The 20,982-nt window shown below is 55.4% G+C and overlaps 5 protein-coding genes across 5 annotated transcripts; 2 read left to right on the top strand and 3 right to left on the bottom strand.

Annotated features, from left to right (window-relative positions):
• Positions 1–4,253: 4,253 nt before the first annotated feature.
• Positions 4,254–4,862, bottom strand: CABS01_09467 (uncharacterized protein; the record flags this gene model as incomplete). Its single annotated transcript, XM_060542824.1, has 2 exons — positions 4,254–4,421; positions 4,500–4,862. 2 exons carry the CDS (start codon positions 4,860–4,862, stop codon positions 4,254–4,256), a joined length of 531 nt encoding a protein of 176 aa, XP_060400040.1.
• Positions 4,863–11,194: 6,332 nt separating this feature from the next.
• Positions 11,195–14,248, top strand: CABS01_09466 (plasma-membrane proton-efflux P-type ATPase; the record flags this gene model as incomplete). Its single annotated transcript, XM_060542823.1, has 4 exons — positions 11,195–11,393; positions 11,522–11,829; positions 11,911–14,128; positions 14,202–14,248. 4 exons carry the CDS (start codon positions 11,195–11,197, stop codon positions 14,246–14,248), a joined length of 2,772 nt encoding a protein of 923 aa, XP_060400039.1.
• Positions 14,249–14,744: 496 nt separating this feature from the next.
• On the bottom strand, positions 14,745–15,204 carry CABS01_09465 (uncharacterized protein; the record flags this gene model as incomplete). The annotated part of the gene is made up of 2 exons (XM_060542822.1): positions 14,745–14,879; positions 15,016–15,204. 2 exons carry the CDS (start codon positions 15,202–15,204, stop codon positions 14,745–14,747), a joined length of 324 nt encoding a protein of 107 aa, XP_060400038.1.
• Positions 15,205–17,395: 2,191 nt separating this feature from the next.
• Positions 17,396–19,172, top strand: CABS01_09464 (uncharacterized protein; the record flags this gene model as incomplete). Its single annotated transcript, XM_060542821.1, has 5 exons — positions 17,396–17,438; positions 17,584–18,000; positions 18,058–18,112; positions 18,164–18,384; positions 18,439–19,172. 5 exons carry the CDS (start codon positions 17,396–17,398, stop codon positions 19,170–19,172), a joined length of 1,470 nt encoding a protein of 489 aa, XP_060400037.1.
• Positions 19,173–19,838: 666 nt separating this feature from the next.
• Positions 19,839–20,756, bottom strand: CABS01_09463 (uncharacterized protein; the record flags this gene model as incomplete). Its single annotated transcript, XM_060542820.1, has 1 exon — positions 19,839–20,756. The coding sequence occupies one exon, from the start codon at positions 20,754–20,756 to the stop codon at positions 19,839–19,841; it is 918 nt and encodes a 305-aa protein (XP_060400036.1).
• Between the last annotated feature and the right edge of the window lie 226 nt (positions 20,757–20,982).

The raw sequence follows: 20,982 nt of genomic DNA, 5'->3' as shown, positions 1-20,982 counted from the left end.
ACGAGGGAAAAAAAGAGGAAACGATTCACGACAGGAAGAGAAGGAAACAAAAGACCGGATGAACAGGTCGGCTGTGCTTTGCTTGATGTTTCGTCCAGCAATTGGACGCAACCAAGGTAAGTAGACAATAGTCGCAAGATGAATCGCATTGCTACTACTATAACAGCAGCTCTCTGTCACTCGCAGAGAGAAAAGAGAACCAATCCCATTCTACTTTCTTAGCGTGGGAGAGTTTGAAGAGATTTTTTTCTGCTTGCGCAAAAGCTTATCTGTCTTATTACTTTCCCAGTCATATCGCAACTTTGGATCAGCGGTTGCTAATGGTCGCCAATGGTTGCCAATCTGCGACCGGCGGGCTTGGCCTTCCCCGTATTACATGACTATTTCATGATCCCGAGCACGCAAAAAAGAGGGCAGATCGGCCCCAGCCAGCCAGCAATTCGCAAGTTCATCAATCGCACTGTACGCAGTTGTCCAGACTGTCCTTCGTATACCAATACAATCGTCACTCAAAGGGAGAAGGGACAGAGAGTTGTTGCAAGGACGAAAAACGATCGAGTGTCGTCGCAAAATGACCCCCCCAACGCCTCAAAAGAAGCCACAACCGAACCGGTGTCTGCCGCTAGGGCCCAGGCAAGCGCAGGATAGAGTGCCTTCGGCGGCTTTCCTGAAGAGGTTGGTCGTTTCCCCCTGTTGCCATGGAGAGCCAAGAAAACAGTCAATAGTGTGTCCCCCAAATCCACGACAAACAAACAACAACACAATAACACTGGGTTGTGCACCCCCCCGGGAAAAGGCAAAAGCCATGGCGGTTTCACAGCGTTCCGTCTGAGAATCGACACGATCTCTAGCGGTTGGTCACTTGCATGACACCTAATAATCAGTAAATCATACCCAAGGTACCCGGTCCCCACAGCCCGCCGCCGGTCCAACTTGCAAGGCTACGGTGGCCCGCCCGGTTGCCAGCAGAACCCTTCCCCTAAAGACAACTACCTGTGGTGTTGTGGGTTGTCGAGATGGGCAAGGCGGTAAGTGAGTTGGCACACAGTTAGGTGATCGCAATTGGTGGCCGCAGCGGCCATCCCACACCATGCCGCTGCAACCCGCTTTCAACATTGCTTCTAGAAGGGCGGAAAGCGGACACGCACCAACGGAGAGCGGGCGGACGGGCGGGTTCTGCTGATGCTGCTGGTGCTAGCATGCTCCAATTCTCTTCCTCCTGCGACCCTCTCTCTATGCTGCTTGTTGGCCGTTGGCGTGCTGGCTGCATCGCTGCATCGCTGGCGGCATGTGGGGACAAACATCGTGAGTGGTTGCGGTTTGGTCGAGCGAAGCTCCGTTAGTGTCCTGTTCCTGTACCGGATATCTCTGCAGGACACTGGAGCATCTGCAGGATTGCCGCGGCTCAAAGTCGAAAAGATGGAGACCCCAATCAAACCGCAAGATCCATCCAGCCAAGCAGCGCGTAAAGAGGGTTCGGCTCCGTATTGCCCTAGAATGCATGGTCAGTTCCGGGAGTGGATTGGCGTGCCAATCGCCGGTTCTCCCCCATGAGCCCATAGAACCCAACTGAACCCTTCCGACTGATAGACGGAGACTGCCCGGTCTAACGCTTCACGATGGGGCTCCTTAACACGGGACGCCTTAAGAGCAAGGCCTGGGAAACCGCGGCACACACCGCGAAAGAAACCGGGTCTTGGTCCCGGGCAGGAGCTGAAGCGGGAACTCTGGGCCATGAGACCATAATCAGAGGAGCCAGTCAGCCACTGACTCGTCTCCTTTGCCGTTTCTTCTTAGTTACTCATAGTAACGGGGGCGGTCGCCGGCATCCCTTGATCCTATCGAGTATACTCCGTAGAGGCAAGGCCCATAGCCCATGGTAATGGACCGAAGCAAGAAACGGCCCGTAATCGTTAGCCAACGGCAACTCCACGCAGCGCCGTCACAGGGAGCCAGGGCCACGATCATTAATGAACCCTCACCGCTTGATGACGAAGTGCCGTGTGGAATGTCACCAGATGTTTCCCGGTGCTTTGGTCTCTCGTAATATCCCAGAGACCCAGCCAGCCGCCCAGGTTGGCCTGTCCTGTATGCTCTCAAGGTTATCTAGTTTTTCGAGATTCGACGTTGTGCGTCCATCTCTGACTGGCTGGCGAACTGCGAACCGAGAGCAGATTCAGATTGTCAACGACAAATAGTTACGCTGTCCAGTTGCAGGCTTTTCTTCTTCTCCTTGGTTCAGGTTTCACCTTCATTGGCCTGTTTCAGGCTCTCGCCCAGCTGCTACCCCAAGATGTCGTCTCGACCTCTGCCATGTCGTACGCATGCGACCTCGTAGACAGCAATCAGCCGCCTGGATGCGATGCTGTAGGCTATCCTTGACGTTCCATTGCCGACAAGGGAAAGAAAAATGAGATGGCTGGCGATGTCGCGCCGCAGCGCCGTAGCGAGTCGGGTCGAGTCAAGCACGTCGTGCCGACTTTAGACGATGGTCGGATCAACGCTGGCCGCAGACACTGGTCGCATATCTGCGCTGGTTGACGGTCTTAGGTCTGACAGCATTCCATCGTTGACCTAATGCTTCCGGAACTTTTCGAAGCGTCTTGGCCGCAGCTGCAGCTAGACGGATCCCTCAGGTACGAACTTTGGCGAAATGCAGCTATTCGCTATGTTGTACATGTCGCAATTCTCCATATCTCGAAATTTGCTTCAAATCCACATTCATCCCGTTGCAAGTTGGAACAGCCCTGTGAGTTGGGATGACGTCTGTCGTGGAGGCAGAACGCATTGAGCAATTTCAATCGGATGAAATGATGCGGGAAATCGGCAGACTCATGATCTACTTCAGCTCATTAAGGCAAATCGAAATTTGACATGAGCTCCAGACCAAACCCTATCTGGCCTGTGCTGGCCCCTGTGGTGATGGAGATGTAAACAAACGTGATGGGTACCCATCTCACCCACAGCTTAATGTCCGAAAATACCAGGGTTTATCGACGGAGACGGTGCCATGATGCAAATGAGCGAGCATGCCAACCGTGCCCTCTTCTGACAGGGTTCTACGCGCCATCAATTAGACCTTTCTCGCGTCCAGTGCTTGCCTTTCTCGTCACTCGTTGGCATTAGCAGTCAGTATGTGATGTCGCAACGAGACGGAAAAGGCCTGGTAAGCTGTAACACGGCGACTCGAGTGAGAATCCCATCCACGTCCAATATTGTGCGTTATCGATCCGGGGGCCACTCCGCCATTGTCTGTCATAGTAATCCCCGCTGACAAGCCCATCGGCTCCGGAGACGGATGGATGGTCTTGTCACCCACAGGCCATGGATCGATAGGAACACATCACCCAAACAGCAAGCTACACGGCCGAGTCTGGGTCCAGAAGTCTCACTACGAAATTCTGGTCGAGACCCTAGACTCCTAGAGCCTAGGGGATGCGCGACGTGGAGCGGCTTTCAGTATGCCGAGCGCTGGGGGAGGCGGCGTCGCGAGTACCCATAGCCGATAGTTTGGCAGTTGAGTCGGGATTCGTGCCCCAGCTCGACCGACCGTTTGTTGTGGCCAATCCCTGCATCGTCTTACGTGCAAACGAATTCGTGAAATCATAGTTCGTACGCTGGCGTGACTAGTAGACTGTCTATCCGGACTGCGAAGAAGAAAAGAGATAGAGCTCAAGTGGGAGCTGCCAAATGTGAGGCTCGTATGAATACTAGCACTGGTTTTTGGAGTTTAGTTGGTAGAGAACCGCCAAGGTCCCAGGCCGCTGGCCAAGACTTTGGGTTCAACCTTTCCCCTCCAAGATGGAATTGATGCGACGATGCCGTGAGCATGGACACCCCGATTCCGTTGGTCCTTTTCTCGCTCAATCTTTTGAGTCTTGACCTCACACAGCTCAGCGGAAGATTGCGGGCTGTACTCGTGAGCCAAGAAGGATCAACTATACATGGAAATGGCCTTGTCTTAGAGCTGCCAAACGAGGCGACATTGGGGTAAAAAAGGCGCATGTCATCGACGGCCAAGACACTGGAGGCGTCGATTCGTTGCAGGACCCCCCATCCTTCTCCAACTTTGCCAGAACCGACTGACTCGGAAGGGGGGGAATGTAGACTTAAACGGCAGCAGAATGAGGCTTTAGGCACGTTAGGATGGTAGCAAGCGCGGGAGAATCAGGGCCGTCAAATCCCCGCACTCGACAGAAAGCGGGAGTGGAGGCACAGTGCAGGTGTATCTGTACGGGCGATTCGATGGACGATTACGGGAGGGGGTAACCGGGGCCATTTCCGAGGACTGTAATGGTGGGTAGTGGTGCAGAGATGCGGCGTGCCCCAAGATGGCCCAGATCAACGATGGGCGAGGTATCGAACTGTCCAATACGATAGCAAGGTTTGAAATGGCTCATCGTGGGCGGCTCAGCATGCCTCTTTGCTAAGAGTCACGACCAAGAACACAAAGACGGTGAGTGAGCGCCGAGAGTCTCCAGTCTCCACGGGGAGCTCACGAGGACAATATTGAATGGCGAGCTTTGGCCAGCCGAGCGCGAGTTTTCTCCAGGCTCCAGCCGTCCAGGTTGCCCGACAGGTTCTGTCATCCGGCCCAAGGACAGGACCAAACACCCGGGCTTCAGGTAGGCCCGGGCGTCGCCCGTGGTAAGACCTGGCAGGCTGGGATGGTGGAAGAAGCCGGGCAGACCGTGCTTGAATCTCGGTGAGAGATTACAGTATCGGCGAACTTCTCTAGGAGCTGGGCCACCACCCTTTGCGTGGCACCGTGGCTGGCAGCCGGGCGAGGAAACGGCCAGGCGGTTCGGGATGTCTTGAGTTTGGAAGGCAAAATGGCCAAGGCCACCGACCGCTTTGTACATTATGGATCCCCCGGCCTCTTCGACGGCGAGACCGAACACTGACCGACACGGCTCCGATCCCAAGCTCCAACGCCAACGAGAACTGGTTTTTGGCGAGAGCGCGCCTCGTACGGAGAAACCCTTGTAGCGTCGATCAGCTTGGGGGTAACATCCAGCAAGCTTAGGTCAGCACGTCAATTCCCGCGATGGCGAGAGAGGCGAAGGCGAGCACTGGCGAGGTCGAGCAAGAGGCGTCAATTAGCCACTCTGCGACCTGCCACGATCGGAGGTCGGTGCGAAAGCGATGAGCGGTAACGGATCGGCCGGAACGGCGAGGGTCACTGAGTAAGAGAAGACCATCTGACGGGAGCCGCCCCATTCGCTATGACGTAGAGGCGTCGAACCCTTCGTGATGGATCAGTCGTGCGCCAGCGCGCCGGCGGTCAGCCTCGGATTAGGAATTGGAGCAGTAAGATCAGTGCAATCCCGACCCGGCCACCGGTATCGTTTCTGGTTCGCGATAGCTCAGCACAGGGCAATTCTGTCAGTCGAGTATCCGTAGGGTCCGTGTGCCTAAGGACCGACAAACATGCTGCAAAGAAACATTCAGCGAAGGTTTATTCTGCCGCCAACATCGGAGTCCCTGTAAGCAGGCGACGTGCGGTGAACAGTGGATATCCCTCTCGGAGTGTGTACCTGGCTGTCGCGAACACAACGTGGATAAGTCGTACTAGCTCTTTGAGACTATTCTCCGCCGGCTTAGAAGGTGACAGGATCGTGAACCAAATTATTCGGTGTCTGCACTTCGCACAGTAAAACATATTGCCGTCTCGCTGCCGGACCTAGATTGTACAGAGCTTCTAAATACCGTATGTCTCCGTCATGAGCCTGAACCTATTCAGCCAGACAAAGTTGCAGTCTCTGGCCCTGGAGGCCCTTGAGGTCCCTCGAGCTCTTTAGACTGGAGAACGGAGGCGGTCATTGATGTTCTTCTCCCAGCATCACAGCAGGGTTGCGCTGCCATGGAGCCACGGTAGGTACTTGTTGTGTGGAGAGAGAGAGAGTGAGTGTGAGAGACGGTAAGGTAGGCGGCTCGATGGGGGGCACTGTACGGATACGCACCACACCGCACCCGTAGCTAGCTTCCCCATACTGGATCACCAAGGTGTCCGTCAGGTATTTCTATTGGAACTTTGGGGAAATGCGACAGGGCCTGGCTGAGCGATATGTAAGTCGCAGTTCGATGCTTTTCGTATCCGTCAAACAGCCTTCGACAGCCTCCGGGCACTGACACGCGTATTTTTCGTGGAATACTACGTCTGTGTCGCCCAGTATCAACGGCAAAAGAGTGATTCAGGCTCAAGAGTGGACGTGTTAATGAGGAGGACCCGATTTGACGGATTGACCTGTGTGAAGGGCGGGAGATGTTAGCGGGACGAGTGGTGCTGCCGACGATTGCCCTAGCACGGATGTAGACAAGACCAAGTCGTTGCGGATTAGCCGCTCCAGAAGCCTAATGCAAATTACAAGAGTGTTGCAGTAGGGCGGGATGATAGCGGCGGGTAGCTTGCAAAAGCTGCATGTCTGGCAAGTTTGCGAGGTGGAAAAGGTATCCGTCAAGTTCCAAGTGCGTGAGTTGTCTGCACGCATGTCCGGATGCCGGGGACTAGAGAGCCTCGAACAGCGTCTGTATCTTCGAGACCTGGACTGCTCTGGTGTCTCTCATGGTGCTGCTGGCACTGAAAATGTCCCGAGAAGGGACGGGATGCCCGTCACATCTAGCGTTCAAGGGCATTGGCCGAAGTGCCGAATTCAGAAGAGGCAACCTCTCTGGTTGGATGGCGAGGAATGCGAGTGCCGCTGACTGCTGCTGCTTGCACAGGTACGCGCTTTCGTCTCGTTGCAGAACAAGATGCCTGATGATTGATGCATTCCATCGGGCGAGAAAAGGAAAATCAAAACGATGACAGATTGAGATGGGTGAGGTTCGGCCGGTACGTATCGCATCCGGCGGTACAAGCAACCTGCCCTGGGAAGCCGCCTTACCCGTGCCTGCCACGCCTGCCTTACCATACTTTTACATACCCTCACCTTAGTAAGGTAGGTACTTGCCTCGCATCACCGTCCCTGACTCCATGGCCCTGTCTTGGAAAGAACGAGGCAGTCACCACTTGCCAATCCAGTCCGGCTCAGTCGCAACTGCCATTTGGAAGAAGAACGATGAAAGAAAAGAGTAGGTATGACGCCGAGACAGTGCACATACGGTGCTTACGAGAAACTGGCAACGCCGAGCATGGGGGGGAAAAGTTTGAAAGGGCCGTTTCCTGATAGCAATTTGATTGGTCGATTGGCAACAACCTCGCAGGGTTGGTGACGGTTGTCCCCAGCCCCCTCCCCAGAGCAGAAAGCCCGTCAAAGCTCAATCGCGAACAGCAGGGTAGGTCCCCCAACGTCGAAGCTCATGACTGGCAGCGAAATTTGGAGGGCCAAAAGCTTGTTGTGATCCACTTGCCTTGGAGTGCTGGACGATAGAGAAAAAGGGCCGTGCTGTTGCTGAGCGTTGGGAACTGTGTGGGGGTGTGCAATATCCCATGTCGATAATACCTAGTCAGGGAAGATACGTACTCTAATTGTTTGATCTTGCACAATTTGTACGTACTCGTCCACTCCTTCACTTCACTGATCAGTGCTAGCAGGCCGCGTTGGAAGTGCGGCATGTTATCCGCCGTGGCTTGATGACTGATGCGCGTGGTGAGAGTGCCACTGCAATTACACGGAGAAAAAAAACTTCAATCCGCGACCGCCGGGCGTAACCATTCTCGTGGGACTTGGAAGCAGTCCATTGCGCCTATTGGCGTCGTCTTGTTCCATTCGACCCGGGTGAGGCACTTAATGGCCGTTGAAAAAAGAAAGAGACATGCGCCGGTTGTATCCGGACTTGTTGTTGTAGTGTACTCGTATGTGCTGACCGCCAGCGTTATCGTCCTTTCATCCACCCATCCATCAGGAAGATTCGACGGCAGCGTCCAAGCTCATGCGGTTCACGCAAGTCGTACAGCGGCAATGAAGAGTGGAAAAGGGTAGGGGGAGCGCGGCGCACGCTCCATCAGGCGAACCCGAGACAGACCAAGAGCCGACGACGACGACGACGAAGACGACGACTGCCATACTGTAATCCATGGATGTCCACGGTCCATGCCCGGCCTGTCTGTCTGTCGCGGCTCGCCTGTCGTTGTCGTGTTTGGCCCCTGGGAAGCAGTGTCGTCATTTGATGCCATGGAACGGCTCGAAAAATCGCGCAAGCCTCTGTTCCTATTTGGCCAATGTCTGGGCGGCTTCGGAGACCCCAGGAAGGAAACGAAGCGGAAGCACCCTTTGGAAGGAAAGAAAAAAAAGCACTCAGCAATCGGGCAATCCAATAGTGAAGCAGCAAGCAGGCAATGGTACGGATGAGCAGATGTCAACGGGTACGGGGCGACGAAGACGAACTTACCTGAGGATTACCTACAAATGCGCTTAGGTTTCGCGGCATCTTGATAGTCAGCCCAGAACAAGGTACCACATGGACAAGGTAGCGATGTGTAAGGTTGTACGTACCTGACGTCCTGGCCTGATGTGTGGATGTGCGGTTCTGACCCTGCCCGACATGTCGGCGACCCCACAAGCCCGCGGAAAGGTGGTGCTAAACTTCTAAGGCATGCACACCTTTTCTGCTTGCTACGCAGGTATGGTGCTCTGCTATCCACGGTTGGTGAGCGAGGTATCACCGATGGTCAGCGAGCCAGTGACGAAGCTCGGATTGGCGGGGGGCGTGGAAGAGCCAGATCAATGAGTGAGATGGAACGAGGGAAAAAAAAAAGTGGTAGCGCAGGAAGCCAATTCGCCCAGTGCGCCTTAGTCAACGCAGAGGAAGGAAGAGGAAAAAAAAAAAACGAAAATTGGGCCACCTTCCCACTTTGAGAGGTCTCCACTTCGCTCCCACATCTGGGCCACACGCTGCACCTGCAGCCCACTTCTTCTACCCAGGTACCTGCCTTCCCCCCATGTCTGCACCTGGGAAACCTGCACGATACCTGGTCCTGGGAACCGTAGCCCGGCGAGTCCATGTGGGGCACTGTACTTTGTTTACTTGCGAGATTACATTGTGCACCTTGTTTTCGCACTGTTATCTGTACTGGCTTGTGTGTGTGGGAGAGCAACAACACTGAGCTCATCCAAAGGAGGATGCGAGTGTCTACGCAGGGATCCCAGGGCTGTCTGTGGTGTGTTTGCACGTCCCAGCTTCTGTCTCTTGAGAGCTTTGCTCATGTGCCATCCCATCCGCGTAACCGCACCGCACCTCAATGGCTCAGCAGATTGGGAAGAGACTGCGGTGCAGTGCGACGCGCAAAGGAAGCAAAGTTCAATGTCATTCAACTGAGAAGTCTTCAGGCTTAGGCTCAGGCCTTCGACGAAGTCGATTGGCATGAGGTACTCCGTAATAAGTGGTGTTGCACAAGATTACGCTGGCTTGGCTAATGGTCCGTGTTGGTGCCAAACTTGCTTTTTTTTTTCTTGCGCTCATAAATCTCACTCATCAATCGCCCTGCGCGTCACACATGGGAAATTCTCTCGTCTGCTTGCGGCCATTTTCCCCCATTGCTCGCCCCAATTGCCGCCGTATCCCAAATATGCTGTGCACATTTTCTCCAATCGTACGGATACCGTCGAGGTCAAACCCAATTCGTACTGTGGGCATTCCTTGTATCTTGCCCCCCCAGCCCAATGTACTCCAATACTTTATTCTGATAGCTCCAGCGCAAAGTATCGCCCATCGTCCATACGGGGTAAGGATGGATGATTTTTCAATGGGTCCTCCTCTCGGGCCAGGTTGAATAATGGATCCTGACATCGTCCGGTTCTGGCCCTGTCCACTCCAGCGCATATCCTCGTTCTTACCGTGTTGTATCCGTAGGGGCGGCCCATGTAATTGTAAGGTTGACTGGAGTGCCTTTCCTCTCACGAACCCGGTACCTTACTGTTGTTCTTGTTTCTCTGTTGTTGTTGCTGTTGCCGCTTGCTGCTCAGTGCTGGGGGGGGGGGGGGGGCAGTCACGAATATGGGAGAGTACTGGGGCCGCAAGGTACCATGAACCGATCAATGGATCCCGATGCTGGTAGCTTCTCCAGCTATTGTTGCTTTCTCCGCGACCTCGCCAAGCGTGAAAAGGTACCTTGCCAGACTTGAACCTGGACCATACCTCACCTTCCTTGCACCGTTGTGAGTGAGGTCCTGTTTTCCCTTACCTCACTTCACCTAAAGGTTACCTTACGAATAGCTCCCCCGTACGGATATCTGCTGGGGCGAAACCGCAGACATTCTCTTGTGGTGAGTAAGGTGAGGTAAGAGATGAGGTAAGGTAACCTTTAGGAACCCGGCCCAAGCAGCCAAGGTAAGTAATTGGGTGAGTAACCATTGGAGCCTGTGACGACTGCCCGGCCTTGAAGACGGGAGAAAGAAAGGCAGGATGCTCTTGCCTCTACGGATAAGGTAGGTACGTATGTCTGTCCCGACCTTACCTTCCTTGCCGCGTCGCTACCGCTGTCGCCGTCCATGTCGCGCCGCTCTTTCCTCGCTTCTCTCTGGGCTCTCTTTCTCGCACGCTGTTGCCGTGGGCGGACTAATACCGTCGCTTGCGGGCACGTAGTGGGGATCCCGATTGGGATGGATTGGCTTTTTCCCTCTCTCTCTCAACTTCTGGGTCGCAAGGTAGGAAAGTGCAGTCGGCCGGATAGCTCGCTCACTCGCTCCACGCCCTCACCCGTCCCACGCCCATCCATGATCCACGGCCCACGCCCATGCCCACGTTTATCCACGCCCACACTTGAGCCTGCATCCACACCCACGTCCCCGTCAGTGGTCGCCTCTTTCTGGTCTGGTCTGGTTCTTGCTTTGCTTTGGATGTTGCTGCTGCTGCTTCTGCTCCTGCCGCTCGTGTCTGCCTCTCTCCTACCCACGGCTCGTTTCTCTTAAGTAGCGAAGCTTCCACCCGCCTTCATCGGGACGCCTCTTCCCCTTCTCTTTCCTCCATCACCCACGAAGGCTGCCTATATAGATTGCCCTTCACATTCGTGTGGTGCTCAAACCTCTCTCCTCCATCTCTCCACTCTCCCCCTCATCACCTTTTCCTACGCGCTACCCTGCGATCTCAACCAATTCAGTATTCCTAGGCCCGCCCTACGAAGAAGCACAAGCAGTACCTCGCCGTTTCCCTCGGACTTATCTTACCTATCAATTCCTATCCGCGACAACAAAACCAACCTATTCGCGCATAATAAGCTTGAGCAGAGCTCGTCTGTCTCACTGCAACCGCAATGGCCGACTCACACGCCGCCGCGGCCCCTGCTCTCAGCACGCCCATTGAGAGCCACAAGTTCGATGAGAAGGAACGCCCCGTTGATGCGCCCCCGGCCGCCAACCCCAAGGTCGAGGACGAGGAGGACGATGAGGACATTGACGCCCTGATTGAGGACCTTGAGTCCCAGGACGGTCACGTCGACGAGGAAGAAGAGGGTACGTCTCAGGCTCGAGATAAGCACCTGTATTACAGGCAGACGATGGCGCTTGCCATTGCTCCTGTAGAATAGATGCTCTCTCACCTCCCTAATATCTCAATTGACGGCTTGCTAACGTCCCAACAGATGAAGGATCCCCTGGCATGGGCCGTGTTGTTCCTGAGGAGCAGCTCCAGACTGACACTCGTCTCGGTCTGACTGAGCAGGAGGTCATCAACCGCCGCCGCAAGTGGGGTCGCAACGAGATGGCTGAGCAGAAGGAGAACCTTATCCTGAAGTTCTTCATGTTCTTCGTTGGTCCCATTCAATTCGTCATGGAGGCTGCCGCCGTCCTGGCTGCTGGTCTTGAGGATTGGGTCGATTTCGGTGTCATTTGCGGTCTTTTGCTGCTTAACGCCGCCGTCGGTTTCGTTCAGGAATTCCAGGCCGGATCTGTAAGTCAACACCGCCCCACACCACTGGCACGCGTTGCCAAGGGTGCCCCGAGATGACATTGCTAATTGCCCCCACTACAGATTGTTGCCGAACTCAAGAAGACTCTCGCTCTCAAGGCTGTCGTTCTCCGTGACGGCACCCTCAAGGAGGTTGAGGCCCCCGAAGTCGTTCCCGGTGATATCCTCCAGGTTGAGGAGGGTACCATTATCCCCGCTGATGGTCGCATTGTCACCGAGGATGCTTTCCTCCAGGTCGATCAGTCCGCCATCACTGGTGAGTCCCTCGCCGTCGACAAGCACCGCAACGACAACTGCTACGCTTCTTCCGCTGTCAAGCGTGGTGAGGCCTTCGTCATCGTTACCGCCACTGGTGACAACACCTTCGTCGGTCGCGCTGCCGCCCTTGTCAACGCTGCCTCCGCTGGATCTGGTCACTTCACTGAGGTGTTGAACGGCATTGGTACCATTCTGTTGGTCCTTGTCATCTTCACTCTGCTTATCGTCTGGGTTTCTTCCTTCTACCGCTCCAACGGCATTGTCGACATCCTTCGCTTCACCCTCGCCATTACCATTATCGGTGTTCCCGTCGGTCTTCCCGCCGTCGTCACCACCACCATGGCTGTCGGTGCTGCTTACCTTGCCAAGAAGAAGGCCATTGTCCAGAAGCTGTCCGCCATTGAGTCCCTGGCTGGTGTCGAGATTCTCTGCTCTGACAAGACCGGTACCCTCACCAAGAACAAGCTCTCTCTTGCCGAGCCCTACACCGTCGCCGGTGTTGATCCCGAGGACCTCATGCTTACTGCTTGCTTGGCCGCTTCCCGCAAGAAGAAGGGTATGGACGCCATCGACAAGGCTTTCTTGAAGTCGCTCCGCTACTACCCCCGCGCCAAGTCTGTCCTGTCCAAGTACAAGGTCATTGAGTTCTTCCCCTTCGACCCCGTCTCCAAGAAGGTCACCGCCCTCGTCGAGTCCCCCGCTGGTGAGCGCATTACCTGCGTCAAGGGTGCTCCCCTTTTCGTCCTCAAGACCGTCGAGCAGGACCACGAGATCCCCGAGGAGATTGACCAGGCCTACAAGAACAAGGTTGCTGAGTTCGCCACCCGTGGCTTCCGCTCTCTCGGTGTTGCCCGCAAGCGTGGTGACCACGGTGCCTGGGAGATTCTCGGAATCATGCCCTGCTCTGACCCCCCTCGCCACGACACTGCCCGCACTGTTAACGAGGCCAAGTCTCTCGGTCTGTCCATCAAGATGTTGACTGGTGACGCCGTCGGTATCGCCCGTGAGACTTCTCGCCAGCTCGGTCTCGGCACCAACATCTACAACGCTGAGCGTCTCGGTCTCGGTGGCGGTGGTGACATGCCCGGTTCCGAGGTCTACGACTTCGTTGAGGCTGCCGATGGTTTCGCCGAGGTCTTCCCCCAGCACAAGTACAACGTCGTCGAGATTCTTCAGCAGCGTGGCTACCTTGTTGCCATGACTGGTGACGGTGTCAACGATGCTCCCTCGCTGAAGAAGGCCGACACTGGTATCGCCGTCGAGGGTGCCTCCGACGCCGCCCGCTCCGCTGCCGACATTGTCTTCCTTGCCCCCGGTCTTGGTGCCATCATCGACGCCCTCAAGACTTCCCGCCAGATTTTCCACCGCATGTACGCCTACGTCGTCTACCGTATCGCCCTGTCCATCCACTTGGAGATCTACCTTGGTCTGTGGATTGCCATTCTCAACCGTTCCCTGAACATTGAGTTGGTTGTCTTCATTGCCATTTTCGCTGATATCGCTACCCTGGCCATTGCCTACGACAACGCCCCCTTCTCCAAGTCCCCCGTCAAGTGGAACCTGCCCAAGCTCTGGGGTATGTCCGTCCTCCTCGGTATTGTCCTTGCCGTCGGTACCTGGATCACTGTCACCACCATGTACGCCCACCCCAACGGTGGTATCATCCAGAACTTCGGTAACCTCGACGAGGTTGTCTTCCTTGAGGTCTCCCTTACCGAGAACTGGCTCATCTTCATCACCCGTGCCAACGGTCCCTTCTGGTCCTCTATCCCCTCGTGGCAGCTGTCTGGCGCCATCTTGGTCGTCGATATCCTTGCCACCTGCTTCTGTATCTGGGGTTTCTTCGAGGGTGGTCAGCAGACCTCCATTGTTGCCGTCGTCCGTATCTGGATTTTCTCATTCGGTGTCTTCTGCGTCTGCGCTGGTGTATACTACATGCTCCAGGACAGCACCGGTTTCGACAACCTGATGCACGGCAAGTCCCCCAAGGGTAACCAGAAGCAGCGCTCGCTCGAGGACTTTGGTAAGTTTTATATCCCCCAATCTACCCCACAGTATGTGTCTTGTTACAGAACAGCGGCTAACCGTTTCATCAGTCGTCTCCCTGCAGCGTGTCTCCACCCAGCACGAGAAGTCGCAGTAAAGAGGAATCTCTTGGCAGAGTCGGGCTTGACTACGACGCTGCATGCGCCGTTACAATGCTCCGTCGACTCCGCGGGATGATCTCCCTGGGCCTGTTGAATCTGGCCCCTATTGAGACCGGAGGAGACGTGGACTTGTGCCCACGAAATTCATCTTTCTCTATGTTTAAAATTGTACGATGAACTTCATCGGTAATTACTGTGATCGAGTTGGAGCGAGAGAGGAGGGGTATACCCTAGTGCGTTGATAGACCTAATACAAATCGTTAAATCAAGTAACACTATTTCCCACCCATTGTTTGTGCATGTGTAAATGGTGGTAAATAAGATTGGTGGCGTGTCAGTATCGTCGTGTTCTCTACCCTCAACATGGTCTGCTGCCCCAATCCTCCAATGATACATCTACATGTACGTGTATGTGTGACAGGGCACTGGTTATCAAGAGGTTGTGGTTTTTTTTGGAGCAATAATCTGAATTATCTAGTCACGTGGTCTACCTTACTGGGGCACGACAACGTCCTTGGAAGTATCCAGCTCCTCGTGTCTTCTCAGGTCCATGGGGCGGTCGAGCAATGGCACAACATAGGGATCAAAGGTCTTCCAGTAAGGGTTCTCGAGGTGGTACTTTTGGCTCTGCACGGGGGGAGGATAACGGATCAGCGAATCTGTCAAGCATAGGACACTGAAAGTGAAGGGAGGGAGGGAGTGCTGGCGTTGCGAGGCTTTTCCAAGTTGGTGTATGTGTGTGTGTATGCGTGGGGATCCTTACATATTCCGTCTCGAAGCGCTCAACAATGGTAAAGGACCTGGGGTCGTGGACGTCCTGCATGACGAACCAGCTGACGGTCTCGCGGTCCTTTGAGTAGACGCGCGAGGCCTCGATGAGCTTTGCCTTTATGCGTTCGACCGAGTCCGGGTGGTCGTTTGCGTGGAGGTGGACGGTGAGGGTGTAGACCATGTTGGGCTTCTTGGTGAGGTGGGTAGGTATGTGTGATGTCGGAGGTAGTTTTATGGAGGGCAATTGCTTCGAGGGGAGCTTTCGAGTTGCGTGTGGTGATGATGCTTGGAAGGATGTTGAGAGGGAGAGGGAGATGGAGCTTGGAGGGGGTAGCTATCTGGATTTGGGAGGTGAGGGGTTGGAGGGGCAAGGTTTTGGAGGGGGGGGGGGGGGGGGGGGGGGGGGGGGGGGGGGGGGGGGGGGGGGGGGGGGGGGGGGGGGGGGGGGGGGGGGGGGGGGGGGGGGGGGGGGGGGGGGGGGGGGGGGGGGGGGGGGGGGGGGGGGGGGGGGGTGCAGCTGGCTGGAGCTGGAGCTGATGGGGCCTTTTGAGTGGAGAGAGAGGTGCTGTTAGTACCGCATGGAGATCCGTACTTATCGTTGAACATACATAGCGATGCTTTGTCGAGCGTGTGGTGGACGTTGGATTTGGATGCTTGGTTTAGTCTATAAGTAGCTGTGCCAATTGCTTGCTGCTGAGGTAAGGGCATTCGCTCAGTCTGCGTTGTTGAGTGGGATTAGCGACTTCACGATGGTTCAGGTTCAGGTTCAATTGGATACGAGGCGATATCAATTAGAGGTCACGGTTACAGAACATGAGCAGAGACTCAATCGACACCGTGAAAAGATTGTCTAGTGAGATTGAGATACTGCCCCCTCGATTCAATCGTGGTATGCTTAAGACTGCCCCGTCTCTCTTGTTGGAGTCTGTGTAGAGGCAAGACATGGGACCGTATAGCATCAGTCAATGGAACGCTGCTGGTAAACCTTTGCCATCGCTGAGCACAGCAACTAACACGGTCCCGAGCCAGCTAAGACGCGGTATATCGGACTACGAGGCGAGCAGCTTCCTCCCCCTCAATCGGAGGAGCCGTCTGAGGGAGGCAGGTCAGGTACCTTAGTTCAGTATACGACACGCATGGCCAAGCTTTTTTTTTTGTGGTGGTGGTACCTTGGATAGAATATCTTGGACTCAACGTACTAGAGGATGGTGTCAAGAATTGCCAAGTCATCGGTTCAGCCGTTATTTTCGCCGGGGGCTACAAGCTCAACCACGTACTCCCAGGCTGCATGTGTTGGAGTGTCCGAGGAGCTTGACGCCGGCCGACGATTCTAGCGATTGATGGGCCAGATCAGCCGCGGACATATACAACCTAAGGTAATGGTGAAGCTATCTTACCTTAGCGTCAAATCTCGCTGTAAATTTCTGCCCTTTTACCAGCAGGTAGTGGTGGTGGATGAGGTGGTTGAAGCATTGAATCGGTCCTCCCCGCACACGGCGGCGGCGGCATTTGGGAGGGTGGGGTGTCGAATCTAGCGCCTTAGCTTGCCTCGAGTCCACTGCGGCTTCAGTGATTACACCGCAGAACCAGCGAGGTTAGTGTCCTCTATCATGCGGTGTGACACACCAAACGACCTGACGCTGCCACTCTGAGAGGATGGAAGGAACGGCGTATTCACCGCGAAAGTGGGTTCCTTCTGCCGGCTCCGGACGACAAACGCACGCCTCCCACCCCCCACTCTTTTCCATCTTTTTTTTTTTCCCTCTTTGCTTCCGCCCTCCATTCCGCCTGCTTTCTGTCGGGGAAAGGAACTGCTTCACACTGATACTCGGCGCCACCGACGCCATCGTCAACCCTTGACCCAGCCCACACAACCAACCAAGCCCATCACCAACTCGCAATATCCAATCCTCTTTGTCATCGTCACGACGATACGATATTGTACCGGTGTTTCTCATGCATAATTCCATCCCGCATATCTGAACCACCCCCCTCCCCGGACCATCCACATCTGCCCCCCAACACACGTGCAGATTGACCACTTACACCCACTCCCGCCACGAACAAAGCACACCATCCCGCAAGCAGGAGCATCGCCCACAGTGTTCTTGGATAGTCAGTTCGACTGTGCCTTGAGCCTTGTCTAGATCTTGAGTCCGAGACGGAGCTAGTGCCGATAATTCTTCTTTATCCTTTTCCCCTTTGGGACAGCCCATCTTCCAAATATCTGGGATTTCTTGGCCTTTCCAACCACCTCGAGGCTCGACCTCTCATCTTGTTGGATCCCTACCCAAGACAGGCTTTCTACTGTTGCCTCGGAGCCGAGACCGCGTAGCCATCGCGGCGGACCGAACCCCGGACGGAAAACCATCATGGCACCTCAGCCGCGAATGCAAATCCCCGGGTATTACTACGGTACTACTTACACGCCCTCCTCAAGTCTTACACCACTCTATCTGTCTTCGTTCTTTCAACCTTCCTTTGACCACTCAGTCTGTCTTTCACTTGAACCGTACCCTTCATTGACCGGCCGGCTGATTTGGGAAAAATTCCATTCTAGATGAGGAAAAGGGCAAATATTTCAAAATCGAAAAGGGCGCCTCGGCACCGCAGACCGCCGCCTGGTCCGCCGACAATGTCAAGCGCCGGAAGATTCAGCACCGCGGGGCAGAGGCCGTCGCCGCCCGCCGGGAGCGGCTGAAGCGGCACATTGTCCGATCCGCCGCGCTACGGGCCCCGCTCATCGGCGGCGTCTTGGACGTCGAGCTCGGCGTGCGTCGTGAGGAGAGGGCGAGGCTGCGCGTCGATGGTGCGTTCGGCGTCGAGGATGTTCCTGCGGCGGCATGGGTCCGGGGGCTCGTCGACAAGGGCGAGGTGCCGTTCGTGCCCAGCTTTGCGAGGCAGAGTTTCCCGAATATCCCTTGTTTCTATGTTGGCGGCGATGATGAAAAGACAGGGCTTGGTATTGCGTATGCAAGTGAGTTTGAGGTCCTTCCGAGATTGCGACTGCGATTTTGTGTTTTGACTTTGATAGCATTGGACGAGGAGACTTTGATAGGATCATATATCCCTACGGATGACAATGACAGGTGAGCTACCAACACATCTGTGCGGCTCAGAACAGAAACTGATGAAAGCAGGATATCCTTTAGCACCGATGCCTCGAGCCGTCCTGAACGCCGACTGTCACATCGTCACGAGATGATAGGTTGTCCCCAGATCTCATCCATCAACTATCATCCACACTCGCATCGCATAATGGTTACATCCCGCGAGCCAAGTAACACGTGCGACATCTACCTCTTTTCCCCCCCTAAATCCGCTCCCAATGATGACCGACCTCTCTGGTTACTTGACAGAGGTAATGCTTCCCTTCCCCTTTGACCCCTTTCTTTCTAACGCAGACCACGTGTAGCAAACAACCTCCGCCACATCTCCTTCAACACAGGCCGTCGCGAAGGCGTCGTAAACCAAACAACGCCCGCGCCGCCCTCTTCCTCCTCCCTAAACTGCATCATCGGCACCTCATACGGCCTCCTCAAGCTCACCTCGGACGAGCGCATCCACTGGCTCGGCCCGCCGCGCCCTCGCCCGGGCCCAGCGGAAGGCGACTTCTTCGACCAGACCTTCCTCCCCTCCAACCCAAACGTCCTCCTCGCCGGCGGCCGCAACCGTGACGTCAGGCTGATTGACCTGCGCGTGAAGTGGTCCGAGTGGGATAACATCCCCGTCGGCGCCACGGCCCACCTGCGCGCCGTGAACCCGCACCAGTTCCTCGCCGCGGGGCCGAGATCCAAGATGGCACTGTTCGATCTCCGGTACCGTAAGACAAGACCCAACGGGACGAGGCCGGTTGTGGAGTTCCCGGGTTTCCGGAACGAGGCGCACATGCATTTCGGGTGGGATGTTGATGTCGACTCGGGCGTTGTTGCCGCCGCGCACGATGATGGGCGGGTGGGAATGTATTCGCTGCTATCTGGGCGGAGGTTGCGGTGTCCTGCTGTGGATACCGTCAAGGCGAGGACGCCGGTGAAGAGTTGCCAGTTTCAGAGGATGCCTGGGCGCCGGCACGCGAGTTTGTTTGCGGGCGTGGGCCCGAATTTGAAGATGTTTTCGGTTGGGGCTTTGGGGGTTGATGATGAGTGTTGAAGTGAGGTGGAGAGTTGGATAGGACAACGAGCTCCCAGATTACCGGCTAACATGGACACGGCCTTCGTGGTACTTCTTTTAGAGCAGCCGTCAGAACAGCTGTTGAACACATTATGTTGATGGTCTCTTGAGGCGTTATTGCCGATGGTTTAGGTGAAGTCAGGGGCGATCATGTCGACGATGGAACAAACATGTCGAGCTTGGTCCATACGGTACAGCCCAATTACCTGCAATGTAGGATACGGTATACCTTGGTAAGGAAGCTTGCTCGCCAGCTCAGGAATCCGATCTTCCTACATCGACATGACTGAGAGATGTCAATGTCGACGGATAGTCGGCGCCGGGTACCTTCCCGAGACCCTCTATTTGTTTTCCCCTTCCAAGCTACGATTTGAATCTGACCGACTTTTGAACCATTGGGTTATACTTTTTCACTTGGTCTTTCTCTACCTTTGGAGTAGCCTTCGGAGTTCAGCTACTTGAGGTACAAACCTTCTTTGATAATCACACTTGCTTTCCTCCGGGGATCAATATGGGTTCGTCATGCACGAGATTCTACTACATACTTGGCAACGAGTTCATTTTTTTTTCCATGCTATTACCTATCATCATCACCCCCTTGACCGCTTCCTAGTGTGTAAAAGCCAAGATACCCGTTTCCCACCCTTAGGAAGTCGCCGGAGGAGGAGGAGGTGTAGCAGGGCCAGGCGAGGCCGGCGCGGAGGTGGGCGAAGCCGGAGCGACGGGCGTGGCAGCTGCAGGGGAAGAAGAATGGGAAGCCGCCACAGGCGTGGGAGGAGTCTCGGCGACAGCCGCAGCCGCAACAGGAGCAGCAGAAACAACAACGGGCACAACGTCCCTCCCGTCGACGTCAACCACGACAATCAACTTGAGCCCCGTAGGTCCACAAACCCACTCCAGCATCCCGCCCAGCGCACCCTCGGCGATTGTGTCGAGCCGGGCTTCTCTTATGACGTCTGAGATCACGGGTTTACCACTAGCACTAGCACCGATGTTAGAGGTGGGCACGTTAACGTTGACGAAGCTGAGCTGGGGCGGACCGCCTCCCATGATCCAAGCCTGCTGTCCTGCGGGGAAGATGGCCGGGTACGCAGGCTGCTGCTGCATAACAGGGTTGCCGTAGGGGTGGAGGTAGTTTACGCCGCTGGAGTATGTCATGGCCATGGGCATCGGCGGATCCATCATCGTCGGCGGCAGCGGCTGAGGAGGCTGTACGAGCGCGGGGTATCCGACGTTGAAGGTCATTAGGTGGGGAGGAGGCTGCTGCTGCCACACGGGCATCGTGACCGTGGCCATGCTGCCGCCGCCGCCGCCGTCGCCAGGGATTGACACGACGCGGCCGGTGCGGGAGGTCCAGTAGAGCGTGATTTGCGCCTCGACGATGGGGTCTGCGCGGCCTAGGCGGGCGATGGAGGCGCGGACGAGGGAGAGGAGTTGGGATTTCGTGGCTGTCGAGGGGGAGAGGCGGAGGTGGAAGCTTCTGGTCCAGCCTGGCGAGAAGGAGAGGGTTGCCGGGTTCGAGTAGATGTGTGTCTCTAGGACGATTGTGGGTTCTTCTGCCATGGTTGGTTTTGCTCTGGAGTTTTTTGAGATGGTTAGAATAGTCTCTATGTTTTGTTTGTTGGTCTCTTGTCTGTCGAGAGGGGAGAGGTCAGGGGATGGGGATTTGGAGCTGGTGGGAGACTTACCTAGGAGAGGGCGATGACCCTTCTTTGTTGGTGTTTTTGCTGCGTAGGAAGAGAAGATGGTTGAAAGGGTCTCTTGGTCCACAAAGAGTTTTTGACAGTCA

The sequence above is a fragment of the Colletotrichum abscissum genome (assembly GCF_030869225.1).
Source record: "Colletotrichum abscissum strain IMI 504890 chromosome Unknown Scaffold_23.1, whole genome shotgun sequence".
Lineage (NCBI taxonomy): Eukaryota > Fungi > Ascomycota > Sordariomycetes > Glomerellales > Glomerellaceae > Colletotrichum > Colletotrichum abscissum.
Note: the sequence above shows the minus strand (reverse complement) of the source record. Positions and strands in the feature narration are given on the sequence as shown.